Source organism: Ursus maritimus, unplaced genomic scaffold (genome assembly GCF_017311325.1).
Source record: "Ursus maritimus isolate PB19 unplaced genomic scaffold, ASM1731132v1 scaffold_9, whole genome shotgun sequence".
In the NCBI taxonomy this organism is placed as follows: domain Eukaryota; kingdom Metazoa; phylum Chordata; class Mammalia; order Carnivora; family Ursidae; genus Ursus; species Ursus maritimus.
Window position 1 is genome coordinate 13011979 of NW_024427107.1, and position 19440 is coordinate 13031418.

The window sequence follows — 19440 nt, forward strand, 5'->3', positions numbered from 1 at the left end:
ACAGATGTCTGAAAGCATTTATATTTAAAATGAGAAAGATGCATATAATATGGGTGCACCTCTGTCTGCCATTTAGGTAGAGAAGTCACAAGAGATGTATCTGAGGAGATTCAAACAATCTTTATCATAAGTAAAATGATCTCTCAGAGCAACAGGAAAGTTCTATAAAATGGGAGGATTTTTAAGCCTGTGTAGATATTGGGTCAGCAGGGAGGCTCCCCGGGGTTTCAAGTCCCTTTGCTTTTCCTACAGAAGAGTAACAAAGACAAACAATAAAGCTGCTTGTAATGTCCACACGTGAGCACCCTTTCTCACTGCTGTTGAATATGATTATTGAAGGTCAGGTTTCCAGCCAAAAGGCTGCTGCCCTCCCCCTTCCCCAGGCCATTGTTAGTTCAGTTTTGAGTAATTAGGTACCTGTGGGGTTAGGATAGAGTGACCTTTAACAGTCCCTTTTTATTGTTAAGATGCAAATGACTGCCTTTTAAAAAGGTGGGGGGAGGGGGTATTTCTGTGAAAGGTACTTCTGTTTGAGAAAAGAGGCTAATGGGGAGCAATAAATTGTAGAGCAGCTGTAATTTCTAGGCTTGTGAACAGCCCCATAAAGCATGCTGCAGCAGAAAAGGATCTTTCTTCTGCTTCTTAGAGTAATTAATCAAAGAGCAATCTACTACTAATCTGACCATATACTATTATGTTAACCAGTCAGTGTGACTAAAAAGTTCCCAAACACATTTCAAATATTTGCATATGATGCATTCAAGATGTCAACAATAAAATTCTGCCAATTACAGCATTTTAAAGATCATTTACCCTTTATTCTTTAGAGACCTAATCTAATCAAACCCACAGAACAATACTGCTTTTCTCTCTCAGTTCCAATTAATTTGCCCAGATGTTGTATCATCACTATTTTGTCTCTCTTGTGTGCATTTGTTTTGCAGTAAGAAATGGTCTCAGCTTTGCTTCTTTTTTGGATGGCCACCACCACGTAAGACCTGAATGTCCTACTGCTTTCCAAGAACAGAAAGAAGACCTTCTATTTGTGTGTTTCTGTGGCAGCGTGGTGGTAACAAATCCGTTGAATGGGCCCCGATTTCAGCAGACCATCAGGTGAATGGGACCAGTCTCCCTTCTTCCAAAATATCAGAAATTAAGCACGTGGAAAGGAGATTCAGGCAAGATGACCCATTTACAGGCCGGGCTCAGTCCAGAGACTATAGAGAAAGCTCGCCTGGAACTGAATGAAAATCCAGATGTCTTACATCAGGATATCCAGCAAGTCAGGGACATGATCATCACCAGGCCTGACATTGGGTTTTTACGTACAGATGATGCCTTCATCCTGAGATTTCTCCGAGCCAGGAAGTTTCACCAAGCAGATGCCTTCAGACTCCTGGCCCAGTACTTTCAGTACCGCCAGCTGAACCTGGACATGTTCAAAAACTTCAAGGCTGATGATCCCGGGATTAAGAGGGCCCTCATCGATGGGTTCCCTGGAGTGCTGGAAACCCGTGATCACTACGGGAGGAAGATTCTTCTACTGTTTGCAGCCAATTGGGATCAGAGTAGGTAAATGTAGATAGTGTTTTTACTTGGTTTTTCTTTTTCATAAGTGTCCTCACTGCATGTTTGGGGCTGTATGGCTTTCATTTTTACAAAATGCAAACAATGTGTGACTAGTGGGTTTTCATTTAAAAATCTATCTATCTATCTATCTATCTATCTATCTATCTATCTAATCTATCTATCTGTCTATCTATCTATCTAGTCCACACAGCCACAAAGGAAGGTTTAAGGCCACAAGATTACCGTCATCAAAAGGCAATCCCAGGTTCATGGCAGTGGTTTGGAACAATAGAATTGTAGTGTTAGAATTGTAAGACATCTTAGAAATCCTTTTTCTATTCATCAGAGTGGATCATTTATTTTAATAAAATTGAAAGTTGGTCTTCTAGAAGAACCATATATTCTGTCTTTCATGTTCTCATCTTTAACAACCCAAAACAACAAAAATGGATTTAGTAGATAGCTTTAAATCAAGTGTTTTCAACACATAAATAATTTCTTGGATCCTCTCCATGACTTTAATATCCTATGTTTCTTCTGAAAGCCAGAAATGCATCTCTCCCTGAAAATCCTATAAAGAACTGCAAACTCAACATGTCCCAAACTGAACGCACTGTCTTCCCCACTATATCTGCCCTTCCATCTATCCAGTCTCTCCAGCCAGAAATCTGAGTGTCATCCTGAACTGCTTCTTGCTTTTGCTCTTCACATCCAATTAGTTGCCAAGTCCCACCCCTTTCTTCTTAAGAACCTCTCGAATCTTGTCACCTCTCTTTGCTCCCATTGTTATTGCCTTGCTTGAGGGTCTAATCATTTCTCATTTGAATTTCTGCAATAGATTCTTACCTAGCATCCCTGCCTCTGATCTACTCTCTTCTGAGCCATTCTGGTCTACATCACAGCTGGAGTGACCCTTCCAAAATTCTGTGGTGTCACTCTGCTGATTAAAATTCTTCAGTGACCTGCAAGGCCTTCAAAATAAAGTAAGGCCCTTTATGATGCACCTTGTACATCTCCTGCAGTGTGTCACCCTTTGCCCTTCCTGGTCTCTGGTCCAGCTGGAAGGAAGTATAAGTCTTGCCTTGACTAACTGAGGTTTTTCTGTGCCTCCAAGCCTTTGGACTTGCCTCATCAAGCACCGAAAGGAGAGACCAGCCTCTTCTTATCCCAATTCCAACCATCCTGGACACAGTCTGCCTACTGATTCATACTCATCTTTATGCTTCTTCCCTGAATAGTTTTCATGTATCCTCCACCCTTGAACCCTTCCATCTGCTAAGACACTAAGTAGTGGTCCTTTGTTCATATTTCCACAAAGCATTCACAATAGGAATGTAAAGACCATATACTCTACTGAGCATTTGTATATATTGTCTCATTTAACCCAATGAGAACTTTTCATGAAAGATATTATTATTATTTCTATGTCACATTTGATGACACAAGACTTCAAGAAATTAAGTAACTCACTCAGTATCACATAACTAGTGAAATATGGAGTGGGTGTGGAGCTCCGGTAGTCTGACTTGAAAGAGAGTTGTCTTAACTTGACTTCACTGTAATTATGTGTTTACTTGTGTACTCTTTCTTATGCCTCCTCCCAAGACTGCAAGTTCCTTGAGGGCAGAAGACTGTCACTTTCATGTTTATCTCTTTGGCACAATATCAATAAATCTGAATGAGAAAGAATGCACGAGTCAATCTCCAAAACTTCATCTGTGACTTTAGTCTTCACAGAAGTATCCTCATGGAAATGTTTATGGTCCCTGGGGAGACACAGGTTTAACTTTAAAAATATACCAAAGAATCCCTCCCCAATATAATTAAAAGGAATTTCTAGGGTGGCCCTTTAGTACTTCATATCATTCCTCCTCCTCTTAAAAATAATACTGTAAGACACTTTAGAAGCACTGGCTATTTTTTGGTTGATAAATTGGGATTGGGTAACTTAATCCTGAAGAGGTATTTCAGGGTTTTAACACTATCACTCTAGAGCTTGGTCAGCTCTGCCCCCCGGGCCAGAACGCCTTTCCATGTTTCTGCTCTGTTAACACAACGTCCCTGCCAGCAAAGAGCCCATCACCCAATCCACTGTCTTGCAGTGTGCAGACATACAAATGGCTAACTCCCATCGACCATAGGAGAATTCACCATCAACACAGGGCAGCAGTCTTACACCCGAAGAAAACAGCCATCCTTTTGAGAATGGCACGTTAATATTTTGGATTTTGTAACAGGACAATTTTGATGATTCTGGAGAATAATCATGCTGACTTCATTTGCGCTTAGTTGTTGTAAGTGTTCTAGAACTCCCATCTGCTAAGACACTAAGTGGTGATTTACACATAAAAAAATACATCATCGCAAAGTATCTTATTTTGTATTAGCATTTGGTCCGAATGTATCTCAAAATGGTTAAGAAGTAATAACAAATAGTAATAGTAAGAAGAAGTGAAGCTCCGAGAGAACAATCCAAATGTTTATGATCATGATAACCTTGAATGAGTTAGAGTCCTCTATTCCTTAGTTTCCTCAAGTGTGAAATAAGAAGCTCAAGCTAGGTAATCCCTGAGACACCTCAGCTCTAATGGCTCATGAATGTAAAGCTCATTCAGCCTGATCCTATGGATGGATGGAAAGGGATTTTAAAATTCACTCTATAGCTGCCTAACTCACTAGGCTTTTTGAAGTATCTCTCTTCCTCTCTTCCTCCCATCCTCGCCCCCCACCCCACAAAGGCTGAGTCTACTTGAGGCATTTTTTTCAAACTATACAGTACTATTTGTTCCAAATATTTTGGTTTCAACAAGAAGGTAAATGATCAGGCTAGCCCATTGAGAGCCAAAGATAATTAGAAGCAAACAAACCTCTGTTTGAACCCAGGTACTGTCACGTGCTCTCCTGGTCACATGACCTGGGACAAGCAACCTCTCTGAGACTCAGTTGTCTCATCTGTAAGGTGGGGGTGATAGTGATGTCTATCTAATACTGCAGCTAGGAGGATCAAATGAAAAAAATGCACTTAAGGAACACAACTCACTGTTTGGCACACGGTAAAAATCTCAATAAATATGAGCTTCTGGTATTATTATTAATATTATAAAACACCCCACTACAAAAATAATCAAGCACAGATGGTAGATAGATAAATATAGAGACAGGAGTACAATACCTGAAAATGAAAATGGGCCAGTGAGTGCGGTCTGCCTGTATGCCCATCCTAAGTACCTCTTTGTGTTCTCCCCAAACATGTTCCCTGTCACACAGACCCAGCCTAAATGGGGCCCAAAAGGCCTGGAAGAGTGGCACAGCTTTGCAAAATGATTACTTCACTCTCATTGGGCTCCTAAGATGACTGGGAAGCGATTTGCATGTCTCGTATGAAAGGTTTACTGAGATTAAAATGGTTATTAATATTTATTAAAACTATGTAAATCTCATTCATCTCAGCCCAGGCAGCATGAACAAAAGTGCAGAGCGGTGAGCGACAGGAAGCGTTGTCCTCCAGAGGCACGCGGGGGGCTCTGTCAGCCTGGGTGAGGTGTGCCAACTAAAGGGCAGGAGCGCTGGGCTCGAGCATGGACTGGCCTCCTCCAGAAATCGGGCCTCAGCGGAGGGCTGTGTGGTTTCTGTATTTCCTGAGGTTGCCCCACTGAACTGAAATGAGTTAGATGAAATCAGCACTCACATAGTTATTCATAAAATGAAGCTGGCATTTTCCGGGTCAGCAGAGTTTGCGTCTCAGCTCACCTGCTAGGTGTATACTGGAGACGTAGGGGGACACCATTGCTCAACGAGTCCTTTGATCTTTCTCACCTAAATTCAGTTTGCCCCTTAAGATCTGATAAAAAATAAATTTGTTTCTTGTTTCTTTCTGATTCACATACTTGTACCTAGTCATACAGCCTGATATGCCCATACTCAGCTAAAGAAGTGTTAAGCTTGGTCAAGTTATTTTACTTTCTGGAGGCTCCATTTCACTAAGGGGAAATGGGTATAATATCTGGCATGTGGAGCTGTTACAAGGATTAACCCCACTTGCTCTCCTTGATGGTGTCCAAGAGGTGGAATAGAACAGTGATTAAATGCGCCCAGAAACTCTGAAGCCAGACAGCCGGCTTCATATCCTAGCTGCCTCCCCACCCGCAATGTGATTCTGAGCAAGTTGTTTAAATTCTTATTACCCTGTTTCTCACCTAAAGTGGGGGTGATGACGATCATACATTAACGCTAGTTGGTGTTCAACAAATGGCAGTTATTTCTTAAGAAAAAGAAATTCCAATCAGGCAAATATCTAGGATACTGGGTCATGAGATGCACTTTGCAAATCCAGATGGTAGCATTTGAACCATGACCAACTTTCCTTCACCTGGAAAAGTATAAAAAATGCAACGAAGACCCCAAGTCGCCATGTTTCAAAGTGCTCTCAGGTAGCTCAGTTGTGGCTGGGAGCTCTGAGAAATCATCTGGTCTTAGTGTCCCTCCCTATAGTGTTTACTACATTCTCAGGTTATAAGAAAGACATTTGGGAAGGAGGATCCAGATAATAAAAGCCCCACAATAGACTACAATAGTATCTGTTAGTGCTCGGTATAGACCAGGTAGTCCCCAACTACTTAAATGGGAGAAAAATAATTGGAAACACGTTGAAAGTCATAATATATAAAATGACATTGGACATTCTTTGGTCAGTGTGTTGTTTCTTTCTCACAATTAAAAAGCTCAGAAGCTAGCAACCAGGTTGAAAATTAGTTGGTTCTTTCAGGAAGCTGGGGCACCCGAAGGAAGAACTGAGTTAGGGCAATTTAGTAGAGCATAAAGGGGACCAATGGACAACTGGATTTCTACCTTCAAGTATATACCGTTATTACAAGAAGGCAATAAATCTTGTAGGCTCTCTTTCCCTACCATACAGAACAAGGGCCAAGATTTGGACTGAAGCTCAACCAACTGCATGGAAGGCTAGGGAGTCAAGACTTCAGCACAAGGGTGAGGGACTGAGACATTTCCCTGGGGTGTAAAATTTAAGGGGGCACCAAAGCACTCAGTAATCAAAAGAAGTAATTTCTTCAAATAATATTTTAAAATCAAAATTAATGCAAAAAAATCTATCATGAACAAAATGTCAAAATTTTAAAGAAGGTAGCATAAGGTCACTGATTTTTCCTTGTGCCTCAGGCTCTGATATAGCTCAGCAAGGCACTTCTTGGGCCAATCAGATTTCAAAAGAGAAAAGCCTTAAGTTGGCTCCTAGTCAATTACATTAAAGTACCTGAGACTGAATATCTATATACTCGAACAGTTGCATAGAACCTTATGATTCCCAAGCATTCCCATGCACATTTTCTGAGATAATGCTCATTAATCATTTGGGGCATATCACTAAGGGACAGAAGACAAAGAAGAAGTTTGAGGAGGAGAAGATACTTTCTAATCAAGGAACTAAATGACTCATCAATGGGAAAACTTAGACTCAGAGCTTCTAATTCCAAGCTCCAAAGACATCTGGAGCCAATTGTTCAGCCCCTGAGTGATTAGATATTTCAGAACATCCACACAGCTTCTGAAAGCCTGTAACTGGATTTGCTGGCGGTGGACGTGTGTGTGGATGAGTGCGGTGAGTCACAGTGGACAGGATCTGAGGTTGAGGGGCAGTGATTCTCAAAAGGGGCACAACGGCTGTTTGGATCTGTTTGGTTCTTAATGCATAAGACTGTGGAGCATTGTGGAATGTTTAGTATCCCCTCTCCCAGGCACTATGGCAATTGAAAAGTCCACCTTCACATTTCCAAAGTCCTTAGGGGAGCTGGAGTCCACTTTGAAAACCCCTGATGGGGAGTGTCTAGAAATGTCCTAACACCAATGTCAATAACTACCCTTTGTTAAGTACCTCTGTGCCAAATGTTATATATATATATATATATATATTTTTTCCTAATCCTTATCGTAAACGCACAAGGATCTATATGGTGTATAGGTAATATATAAAGGGATGGAATTCTTCCCTGTTTTGTTTGAACATAAAGGTTATGCTTTCTCGCTAAGCCCTAGCTATGACCTCATTCCTACACTGAACTCAGGAGTTTCCAAAGCCTCTTAACAATCCAAATCTGAATTACTGGTATGTTGCTAGATGGTAGTGTGGCTCCAGGGTCCAAAGTCCAGGTTTTTCACACCTTGTCCTCAGCTCCCTCCTCTTGCCGAGAGGCACTGGGAGGCTCGGGGTACACAGTGAAGCCATTCCTTGTGCGTGCATTCTAGTGGGGCTCAGACAGTAAAGAATGTGCATTAGAAGCTGGGTGCGTGAGAAGTTGAGAGGATTCTGGAGGCTCAATGTCAAGGGTTTGCCTAGTCCTCACTATGAGTAAGAGGAAAGGAAGCAGAGAAGAACTTATCACTTTAGTTTGAGCAAATATAAAAGCAGCTGGGGTGCTGACCAATAGACCACACTTGTCGTTCTTCTGTGGGATGAACCCAAGCCTCATTCCTTCCTTCATGCTCTCAATAAACATCCCAAACAGCTTCTGAGGGTCCAGAAGGAGTATTCCTGTTCTGAGCTCAGGCTCCCAGGACAGCTTCTCACACCAGTCCCCCACCCTGAGTCCCTCCAGGCATTCAATGATGGGAAGATGAAGGCTACAGGGTACTTGACCTTCCCACCTTTCCAATTCTGAAAGCAAGGACACTGTCATATTTACTTTATAATGTAGAAAACAAGCTGGAAGCTGTCTGTTCTTAGGGACGGGTGCTTTTCCACTCCCTGGTTTTTTTCTGGGAAGGCGTTCAGCTGCTTCTCGTCCCCTCATGCCAGGCAGTAATTTATTTGATGGATATACTGGAGATAGCGAGCTCCTTCAAACGTCATGGCTTATTGCTGACCTGTGGCAACCTCCAAAGTGCTGACGTGGCAAATGTCCCGGCAGCTCTGTGGTGTGATTTGGCAGTGGGAGATGAACATTAAGTAGGTTCTTTCTTCTGATTAAAACCCCGAGGCAGTAGGTGGGATATAACTCTTCAAACTATAAATAAGCCAGTTGATTGAGGTTCACCTTTAGCTTTTGCAAGAGCACGGAAGAGCTTTTTATAAGTAGCAGGGGGTCTGAGCCTCATTCCATTTGACTGTCGTCAGTTTAAGAACTGTGGCACAAAAGGGGACAGACACATTTCTAATCCATGCCGAGCATTGGTGAGGTGAGAAGAGATGAGGCAGGCAAGGGGATTTTATGTCTCTCGCCAGGGCCAGGAGGTAACCCTCCTCCCCAGATCCTAAAGCCTATTGAGAGAGGTTCCAGAAAAAGATTTCACTGTCTGTTCTTCCCGCAGATACATTCCTGGAATTGTTCTGGTAGTGATCGGTTTTCCAATTGTCACGAGCTTGGAAAGGAGCAAAAATGAACTGAGGAGAGTTATTACAACCACCAAATCAAACTTGCTTGCCAGGAGCTAACCATGTGGCTGATAGTAATGCCCCTGTGTAGACACTATTAATATCCGCATTTTGCAGATGATAAAATTAAGGCTCAGAGAGGTTAGGTAACCTATCCAAGATCACACTGCTGGGAAGGGGCTAAAACAGGAGGGATCTCAGACCGAACTCTTTTGCCAAATTTGGGGGCCACTGAGTCAGACATTCAGGAGGGCTCTCAGGGAGGGATCAGTAAGCAAGCAAGCTAACACCAGGCCCTTCCAGGTCTCCAAAGATTTAAAAAGGACCTCATAGCTCAGCAGGCAAATCCTATTGCCACATATTCTAATCTCACAAACACCTGGCAAACTAAATGTTGAAAATCCTATCCACTCTCTTCCCTAATTCTTTGACAGTGGTTAACAGTGACGACAACTTTGATTGTTGTTGTTGTTTTCAATCCCAGCTCCATAAAACAATCTGGTTTTTGCTTGGAATATGTTACCGAAAGGGGTGTCAATATGAGCCTGGCTTAAGATAGTGACTGAAGGCTCGACCCACCGCTTGCATTGAGACAAGTGTCCTATGGAGATGACCCGTCAGCACACAGAACCCCAGCTCCACAGTTTGCTAGCTCTGTGACCTTGGTACCATACGTACCTCCCCTAACCCTCGGGTTCCTCCCTGTCTGGTCATGATCACATGCACTTTGCAGGGCTGTGACGATGAAATGAGTTGCTAGATCAGTAAGGGGTCTGGCACCTAGGGAGCCATTTCCCTTCCTGACTGTCATCCACGTGGTTTTCCCACTTGTGTCCGTCTAATCCAGAGTCTAAAACGCCCAAGATACGATTCCTCATTCTGTTGAAAGCTCTTATAAAATGGGCTATATCTCTGTTATGTGCTCCTAAAAAGCCGGTGATTGATGAGGGGAGGGAGTGAGGCGAGTTTATGTCACTTCCTCGGCCCCCTGGATGAGGAGATGGCTTGTCATGTGGCTCAAACTCACAGTTCCTCCAATATTTCTTTTGAATCCCCTTCGTCCTCCACGAAACTCCTTATTGGACGTTCTCCAGCACTTCCACGCTAATTCCACTTCGTCCGGGGGGCTCAGCGGCCTTCTGCCCACAGCCACCATCCCCTTGTGGTGGAGCTCGGGCCCTTGCCAGCTTGCCTGTGAGAACCGTCTCCCGGACGGATGGAGCAGGGTCTCTGTTGGGAGAGAACGCAGCAGCGTCGGCCCCTGCCTAGCTGGGTGGCGGGCCCTTGGAGACGGGTCCCACGTCACCGGGCTCCGCAGCATGTTATAAAAGCTGGGCAGCTGTGTGGTGAGAAGGGGCCACAAGGACGGGGAGAGCCAGCTTTTATCGATAGCTTATCTTTCCAGGCCAGCTGTTCCTCCCAAATTCACACTTAAAAGCCCAGGAGTTTAAAAGACAGGGCCCTCATTACCTTGCAGATAAAAAAGTCTCCTCCGATCGCTAGAAATTTAAGGGCCTGGAGAATAACTGTCTTCCTTCCAGAGCACGCCCGGATAAAGCAGCCAACGCTGAGCTTGCTCTCAATTCCTTGACTTGAAATCATGCTGCAGTCGGGATATGACCTGTGTCTGCTCTTGCAAAGGCCAGGGTCAGTAAAAGAGGACCCAGAGAAAGGGCAATTTTTAAGTGTGGTGTTGCCTGTATGCTGCGTTTGCTGTTGATTTTCTCATAAGTATAGCTGACTTCTCCAAAGAGCGCATGGCAAGAGATGGGGCCTTTTCCTGTACAACGCGAAGCTCTCCCTGGGTGATTAACCACTTTCCCCAGGTCTCAATAAACCAGGAAGCATCTTCGGATCCCCTTTACAAGGAGGATACTGTAGCGCGGAGAAGGAAGCCCCTTGGCATTTGCCCACACTCCAACCCCCCAATCCCTGAGCCCCGAAACGCAGCTCTTGAAGAAGCCACCAGCTCTCCTACCCTTTAAATATGGTTCCTAGATAATCGCTCCTGAATGGGGATGTACAGAACCTTGAACAGCTGCTGGAATGATTAAATGCCTGCACTTGCCTGAGGTTGTAAATCAGGCTCAGAAGCCATTTATTGTGAATGTACTATAAAGCAGCAGAAGTTATTGCCACACTGCTGCAAAATGTAACATCGGAGAGGAAAATGAAGAGAGGGTACATTTTGTTGTGAAGGCTTTAAAGTGATGTGTTGTTTTTTTCTTTGCACATTCTCTTCCTGTTTCTCATCATTTTTCTCTTCTCTTTGCCTCTAAGTCTTCCCTATCTCCAACACTCCCCGCTGAGTGTCTCTGGATCTAATTGCGATTGTGGCACTCCCACAAATAACACCCAGCACCTTTCGGGATTCGAGAATGTTCATATTAGTAATGCTCCTGGCCATTGAGCATCTCCTCAGGCTGTATTATTTAATTTAATCCTCACTAGCATTTGCGAAGGAGATATTATTATCTTTGTTTTAAATAGAGGGTATTTCATCTGGACAAAATCACAAGGCTGGCTAGTGAGGTGATCCTGAGTATTTCTCTTTCTCCTTCTTCGTGGTGCTTGATTATATTTGGGGTCTGCTCTTGGTGATCGTGCCACTGAATCTCTGCTCAGAATTCATTGCGGAATCCCTGCTCAGGAGTCTTTAATGGCTCCTTAATAAAGCTGGTTCAGTCTCTTCGTCACACATTGCACCCAATAAAACCGTAAGAATTTGGCATCGCTTTCCTTATCCAAAGGACACCTTCTGCTCAAGTCAAATGGCTCTCCCTCCTCTCTTCCCCCTCCCCTGTTCATCCCATCCCTCCCCAACCTTTGCTTCTGTCGTTCCTCCTACTCGATCTTCATTCCTCTGATGAGGTGAGCACGGGCCCTCCAGGAACCCTGAGAAGAGGAATGCTGGGGGCATTAGCTGACTTGAAGGAGAAGGAAGATAAAACAGGCAGAGGGAAGCAAATGTGAGGGAGGCTGCTTGAGACAGCAAGAGCCCACTCTGCAGGGACCCAGGGTGAGAAAGCGCCTGCCGCCTTAAGAGAGCCTTGCTGGGTTGCACTGAGCATAGACTAGAAGGGCCTCTATGGAGAGAGACGAGGCTGAGGAGGTAGGCCGAGGCCAGGAATTATCCCTGCTTGCCATAAGGAATTTGGGATTTAGACTTAAGGACAAGCCAAGTCCTACTCATCTTTCAAAGCTCATATTCACACTAAGAAACTTTGCCCCTGGCTGGGGCAGCACTGATCTCTCCTTTGTTCTTCCCTGAATGCCTGTCACATTCATCTTTGCTGTACACTTTTTCAGGCTTCAAGGAAGCTCCTGGAAGCAGAACACTATTTTTTTTCTTCTTGGTATCCATGGGTACAGAGTAGGGCTCAGTAAAGTCCCCTCCACTGACTCGTGGAGAGCAGTTTGGAATGATGGAAAGCCCACACAGAGAGGCTCTTTCTAGACTCTTCCCAATGACTGTATTCTTGGGGAGGGGACCGGAGTTGCATGTAGTTGAACTGGAGGAGGAAGGAGGAAGAGACTAGGGTACTTTGTCTACCCCTTGTCCAGTGATTCTCAGCATGACAGAAGGGAGACCGAGAGTGTTGTAGAAGCATCAGGAGCAACCCAGGTGCAGAAACGGGGCCGATATTGTGGGTTCCCCCGTGGCTCCATCCCCTGTGTGACTTGAGCTCCAGTGCCAATCATCCGATAATGAAGTGAAGTGCACTTTCTCTCATCTCTCAGATTCTATGCTCTGTGTCATCGTGCATCAGAGCAAGTGAAGAAAAGACTTCACATAGAGAAAGCGTCACTGTTCAGGGGCTACCTTCCGTGCAGAGCTCGGGGAATGGGAACCTGATTCCCTGCCTCGTTCTCAGTGAATGGCTTTTGCTTTCTACTCAGTGTCCTCAGTGGAAATCAGTGGATTTCGTTCATCACACATTTCCTCCTGAGTTGCTGATGAGTCGATCCGTCCCGTAAGTTAACAGCGTGCATACTGGTTAGTACATTGCTCCCCGCAGGTGGATTGCAGTTTGATATTTGATCTGTGAAATCGCCCGGAGTAATAACAGTAACGTCTCCTTTACCTTATATCTTTGTAAGGCAAGAGGGTATTCTAGAGATGTGAAGTCTTCAAATAGTTGAGGGCTGCCTTTTAAGGCCCAATTTTAAAGTTTTATTTTATTCCGTTTTGGTTTGAAAGCAAACACAACCTTAGAATGCATTGGATATTCCCTACTTTGTTAAATATAATTGAACACTTTCTTCATGACAAGTGGGGAGTATGATGCATGTAAATGACTGTACCCTGGGCTAGGAAATAGCTATCAGGCTGGGGATTCCTGGGGCATATGAGCTTGCCCTCATGCCACGTGGTCCATACTGGCTTGCTATATATGCTTCCTAATTCTTTTTTGTTTGGTTTGGTTTTTTTGGCACTTCTCCTCTCAGCTCTTAATTGATGACTGTTAGTGGGTTTGCTTCAAAACCCTCTCTCCTAATTCTCTGTGGGCTAGGAAGTCAGGAAACAGAGCTTGTTGAATTCTATGCTTTGGGTGAGGACCTATGGGGAATCCCAAGGAATAAAGTAAATGAGCTGTAGCAGGGCATGAATTTTATAACATCTCATCTGTATGCTCAGAAATATGGCTCTGCCTAATGCTCCAGCAGGCAGGGCACGAAGCACCTTCCCTTGTAGCCTCTATTTGGAACTGTGCAAAACTGAAAACCTGAGCAATTTTTCTTCCAAGGTTTTTCTAACCTTGGATTCATGTACAACACACCCCTCTGACTTATGTACCCTTCTCACCTTTAATACTTCCCTCAGCCTAACAGGAAAGGGCTTATATCTTAATTTATATTTGGATTAAAACCCATTTTTACCAAAGTGGTGACTATCCTTTGTATTTGCTTTCTTTTTTATCCTTTGTGTTTTCATGTTTTGACTTTTCTAGATGTTAAATATAAGTCTTTGTCTCTCATCAAGAATATACGAGGCAAAATAAAGTAGCTTCTCTTTCTGCTTATTTTTTTATTATATGCCTTGTCTTCTCTCCACACCTACTCTAAGGGGATATTGATTCACATGGGGCTGTCCTGGAGCCCATTCCCTTCAGCCCCTGACGTGAGCTACTACTCTCTTCTCATATGTTGTAAGACCCCAGCTGCATCACCACGGCCATACTTTTTATATTGATAGATTTGAATTTCTACTGTTTGGTCCCTTCAGCACCCAGTCACCCAGAAGTGGGGACAGGGTCAGGGACATTGGCAAGGATCATCGGGTCAAAGACACCTTAGTCAGGGAGAGAAACACGGGAGATGCTTTCTTCCTTGTTCTTCGCAGTGGGCCAGGTAGTCGAAGCTGCTGAGAAAGCGAGGCACATTAACTTGGGTCGTTCTTAAGAGGGCAGGGGCTTTGGGTCTATAAGTGGCTACTGGGAATATGTGAATCTCCTGAAATTTATTAGATACATGCATTTGGTGGAGAAGGGACCCAACGTCCACCAGGTTCTCAAAAAGTTCACAACCCAAAGAAGTTTAAGGACCACCACATTAGATTATCCATCTACTGGTTTACATGTGAGTACAATTGCATGGTGTACTGGGGAGGCAAACATCCTACTGGGATAGTATTATAGAATGGTGGTCAAATGGGCAGATGGCTCTATCCTTTACATGAAGGGTTGTGTGATTGATTATAAGAGTCAACATTTTCACTGAAGAAAATCATGAAAATGGAGAAAGTGTTAGGACATTAAAAATTATTCATAATCCCTCTACTTATTTGTACCCATTGACATTGGGAATTAAGGTATATTTTGCATGCACACACACACAAACACAATTGGCCTTACACTGTGCATATTTTTATGAATCTAGATAGGACAACACAGTGGTAAAGAGTTCAAGCACTGTGGCCAGATTGCCTGGGTATGAGTCAGAACTCTGTCACCTACTAGCCCCCTGAGCCTGGGCAAGTTAAGCCTATGCCTCAGTTTCCTCACCTATAAAATGATGATAATAATAGCAGCAACCTCCAAGTGCTGTAATGAGCATTAAAGGAGTTAATGTAAGCAAAGGCTCAGAATGATGACTGATCATACTTAGCACTCAGTAGATATCAACTACTTTTCATTATTCTGCTTTTTTTCACTTAAAATTATATCATGATTACTTTATTCAATATGCATTGGGCACAAAATAATGACTGAATAGTTTAAAACTCAATTAATGACTCAATGTCATTTAGACATTAGACTATTTTCAATTTTTGACAAGTATAAATAATGGTATAATGAATATCTCTCTATATAAATATTTTTCCACATCTTGACCTTCTCCCCCTTAGGATAAATTCCAGGAAGTTGAATTAATAAGCAATGAACACTTCTATGGCTCTTGATATATATAGTTAAATTGCTTTCCAGAAATGGTGTTCCAGTCTCTCTGCCCATCAGCAGTCCATGACAGTCTTCACTTGCCCTTGCTTCACAATGCAATGCTTTGTTAGACTGCTGTCATTTAACATTGCTTTCTGTTGGTCTAATCAGGTTTTATTTTTTTCATGTTTTTCCTCACTTCTGGCCTTTGGGTTTAGAAGTTATCTGTTCCTATTCTTTTACATGTTATTTTCCAAATTTCAATACAGTTGTTTCACCAGTGGATTTTGCTAAAAAGTCCAAAGTCAATCTCTCCATTCTCATCCAGTGTAATAGAAGAAAATTTCTCTCTGAACTTCCCTATCTTTAAAAAACATTGCTGTTTATTGTTTTAGTCCTACCACGTATTCAACCTCACTGTTACTGTTATTACTTGCAGTTAATGCCTGTTTAAATCTAGCAAGGTGTTTCAACAATTTCTTTGCTCACTTTTGAACCTTGCACCTGATTTCTCTTTGTGACTTTGTTTCCTTCTTCCTGAAGTGAGGAGCTGAGGTTAATGAACTTTCTTAACAACCTTTGTATGTTTGAAATGTTATTTCTTCTTTACTCTCAAACAATAATTTAGTTGGGCATATAGCTTGAGATTAAAAATGATTTCACCTCAGCATTTTGAAGAAATTAATTAATTACATTTTGGTTGTTTTAAAAAAGTGTGTTGTCATCTAACTGGCATTCCTTCACCGTTAATCTGTTTTTCCTCTCTGGTGCCTTTAAAATTTCTCTTGGTCTGTGGTGTTTTACAGTTGTACCTAGGTGTTTTTTATCTACATATTTTTGAATACTGCCTGGGACTTGACATAGTTTTTGTTTCACTCATTTTTATTCATTCTTTCAATAAATACTTGTTTTTGAGATGCCCAATGTTTTCTAGATGCCAGGGACACAGAGTTGAACAAAAAGAAGTTCCTACTTTCGGGGAACTTAAGTACTAGTGGACGAGTTTATAGTCTTACATTCAAATGTTCAATCTTAAGACTCAATTGTTTTTTGTTTCCTTTTTGATTTGCTATGTGTATACATTGTGAAAGGATTCCCACCACTGAGTTTATTAACACATCCATCACCTCAAATATTTTCCCTTTTTTTTGGTGAAAACACTTAAGTTCTACTGTCTTAGCAAATTTCGGTTATACAGCACCGTGTTATTAGCTATAGTCACCATGTTATAAGTTAGATCTTTAAACCTTATTCATCTTGTAACTGAAAGTTTGTATCCTTTTACCAGCCTCTCCCTATTTCCTCCAACCCCCAACTGCTGGCAACCAGCATTCTACTATTTCTATGAGTTTGAATGTTTTGTTTTGTTTTTAGATTCTTTATATAAGTGATACGATGCAGTATTTGTCTTTCTCTAATGGGCTTATTTCATTTAGCATAATGCCCTCCAGGTTCATCCATGTTGTCACAAACGCCAGGATTTCCTTTGTTTTTAAGAAGCTGAATAATATCTATCTCTATCTGTCTACCTGTTTATCTATATCTATCTATCTATCTATCTATCTATCTATCTATCTATCTATCTATCTATCTATCATCTATCTATCTATCTCTCATCTATCATCTATCGTCTCTCATCTATCTATCTATCTATCTCTATATAGCACATTTTCTTTATCTATTTATTCAATGATGGACACTTAGGTTGTTTCCAACCTTGTCTGTTGTGAATAATGTTGCAGCGAACATGGAAGTACAGATAGTCATTGGGATAACGGTTTCATTTCTTTTGGATATATACCTAGAAGTGGGATTGCTGGAACATATGGTAATCCTATTTTGAATCTCTTGTGGATCCTGCGTACTGTTTTCCATAGTAGCGGCACCGATTTGCATTCCCACCAACAGTGCAGGAGGGTTCCCTCTTCTCCACATTCTCACCAGCATTTGTTATATCTTTTCTTTTGCTAATGGACATTCTAACAGGTCTGAGGAAATAGCTCATTGTGGTTTTGATTAAATTTCCCTGATGATTAATGATGTTGAGCATCTTTTCATGTACCTCTTGGTTATTCGTATATCTTCTTTGGAAAAATATTTATTCAGGTTCTTTGCCCATTTGCAATTGGATTATTTGTTTTTATTTTTTTCTATTGAATTGTATAAGTTCCCTGTGTATTTTTGGGCATTAGCCCTTTGTTGCATATGTGGTTTGCAAATATTTTCTTTCATTCTGTAGGTTGCCTTTTTATTTTGTTGGGTGGTTTCCTTTGCTGTGCAGAAAGAAGCTTTTTAGATTTCCATCATCCTACTTGGTTATTTGGGTTTTTTTTTTTTTTTTGCCTTGCTTTGGTGTCAGATCAAAAAAATATATATATTGCCGAAATCAATGTCAAGGAGCTTACCTATCTTTCCTTCGAGAGTTTTATGGTTTCAAGTCTTCAAGTTTTTATTTATTTTGAGATGATTTTTGTGTATGTTGTAAGTGAGACAGGGATCCGGTTTCATTCTTCTGCAGGTGACTGTCCAGTTTTCCCAGCACCATCTACTGAAGAGAATGACCTTTCCCCAAAGTATGTTTTTCATGCTTTGTCTATAATAATACAAGCATGAGTGTATTCCTGGGCTCTCTATTCTTCTCTACTGATGCAAGTGTCTGTTTTTGATTACATACCCTTGTAATATAGTTTGAAATCGGGAATTGTGATTCCTCCAGCTCTGTTCTTTCTCAAGATTGCTTTGGTTATTCACAGTCTTTTGTGGTTTCATACAAATTTTAGGATTGTTCTATTTCTGTAGAAAGTATCATTGGAATTTTGATTGGGATTGCAGTGAATCTGTATATTGCTTTGCATAGTATGGATGTTTTAACAATATTGATTACGGTGATCTATGAACACAGACTGTCTTTCCATTGATTCATGTCTTCTTTAATTTTTTCATCAGTGCTTTATAGTTTTTAGTGTACAAATACTTTACCTCTTGAGTTAAATTTATTCCTAAATATTTTATTCTTTTTGATATTATTGTAAATGGGATTGTTTTCTTAATTCCTCTTTCTGATAGTTTGTTAGTGTATAGAAGTGCAAGTGGGCTTTGCATCCTGCAAATTTACTGAATTTGTTTATTAGTTCTAACATTTTTTTGGGTGGTGTCTTTAATATATATGATATCATGTCATCTGCAACTGGAAACTCTGTCCTTTCCTTGCCTACCCCCTCATGAACTGAGATGAAAACCCCATCTATATTATGCCCAAAGATAGGCAGGCAGAATTTCCTTTATTCCTGTTACAACTGGGATTCCCCATTTGCCAGCTGCTTGTTTTATGCAGGGAGACAGTTCTAGCTTCAGTCTCAGGACCTTGACTTCCATCTCATCACTGTGGAAGCATTAAAGCTCTACCCCTAAGATCTGGCTAGTTGCTTCATAAGACTTCAATCACTTATTCCTTTGATGATTCCTGTTTCATTTGTAGCCCCTGGAGATTTCCCTTTCTTACTTTTGATTTCAGCTATGAATTAACATTTTAAAATTATATTTATCTCACATTTCTTTGGGGGAAGGTTGCTGCTTTCTGGCCTATCCTACCACATTAAGCAAATTTTTATTGTATAACAACAACAACAACAACAACAATATATTTGTATTTTTACCTTATATTTATTTGCCTTACTTAAATTTTGCATTTTCTTGGGTCTCAAACATATTCTAAAAGTATTGATAAATTTGTTCTCTATTTTATCAACCACTTTTATATCTTTATTTTTACCTAGATATTCTGTCATAAATTGATAGCAGTGGGTCAAATTCCTCCAATGTAATTATATTTTTATCAATCTCTCTATGGATTTGCTTCCTATAAGTACTATATTATTCATTATATCTTTAGCATTGATTATAGCTTTCATCCATACGAAAATATTTTGACTTTTTAAAAAAAGTATTTTGACTTATCAGATATTAAAATGCTCTTCTTTTGGTGGGATCTGCTCTGCCTTTGGCCACCTCAATTGTTTGAAGTTTTTCTGTTGCTTTGTTTCAGCTGTGCGTCTTGTAAGTTACAATGGTTATGGATGGTATTGTTACTGTTTAATGCTTTTT

General features: G+C 41.4%; 1 protein-coding gene across 1 annotated transcript in view; it reads left to right on the forward strand.

Annotated features, from left to right (window-relative positions):
* The first annotated feature begins 1117 nt into the window (after positions 1-1117).
* CLVS1 (clavesin 1) overlaps positions 1118-19440 on the forward strand; it is a 165806-nt gene continuing 147483 nt past the window's right edge. The window contains exon 1 of the mRNA XM_008706729.2: positions 1118-1572. Within this exon, the coding sequence (XP_008704951.1) occupies positions 1118-1572 (455 nt within the window). The remainder of the gene's footprint in view (positions 1573-19440) is intronic.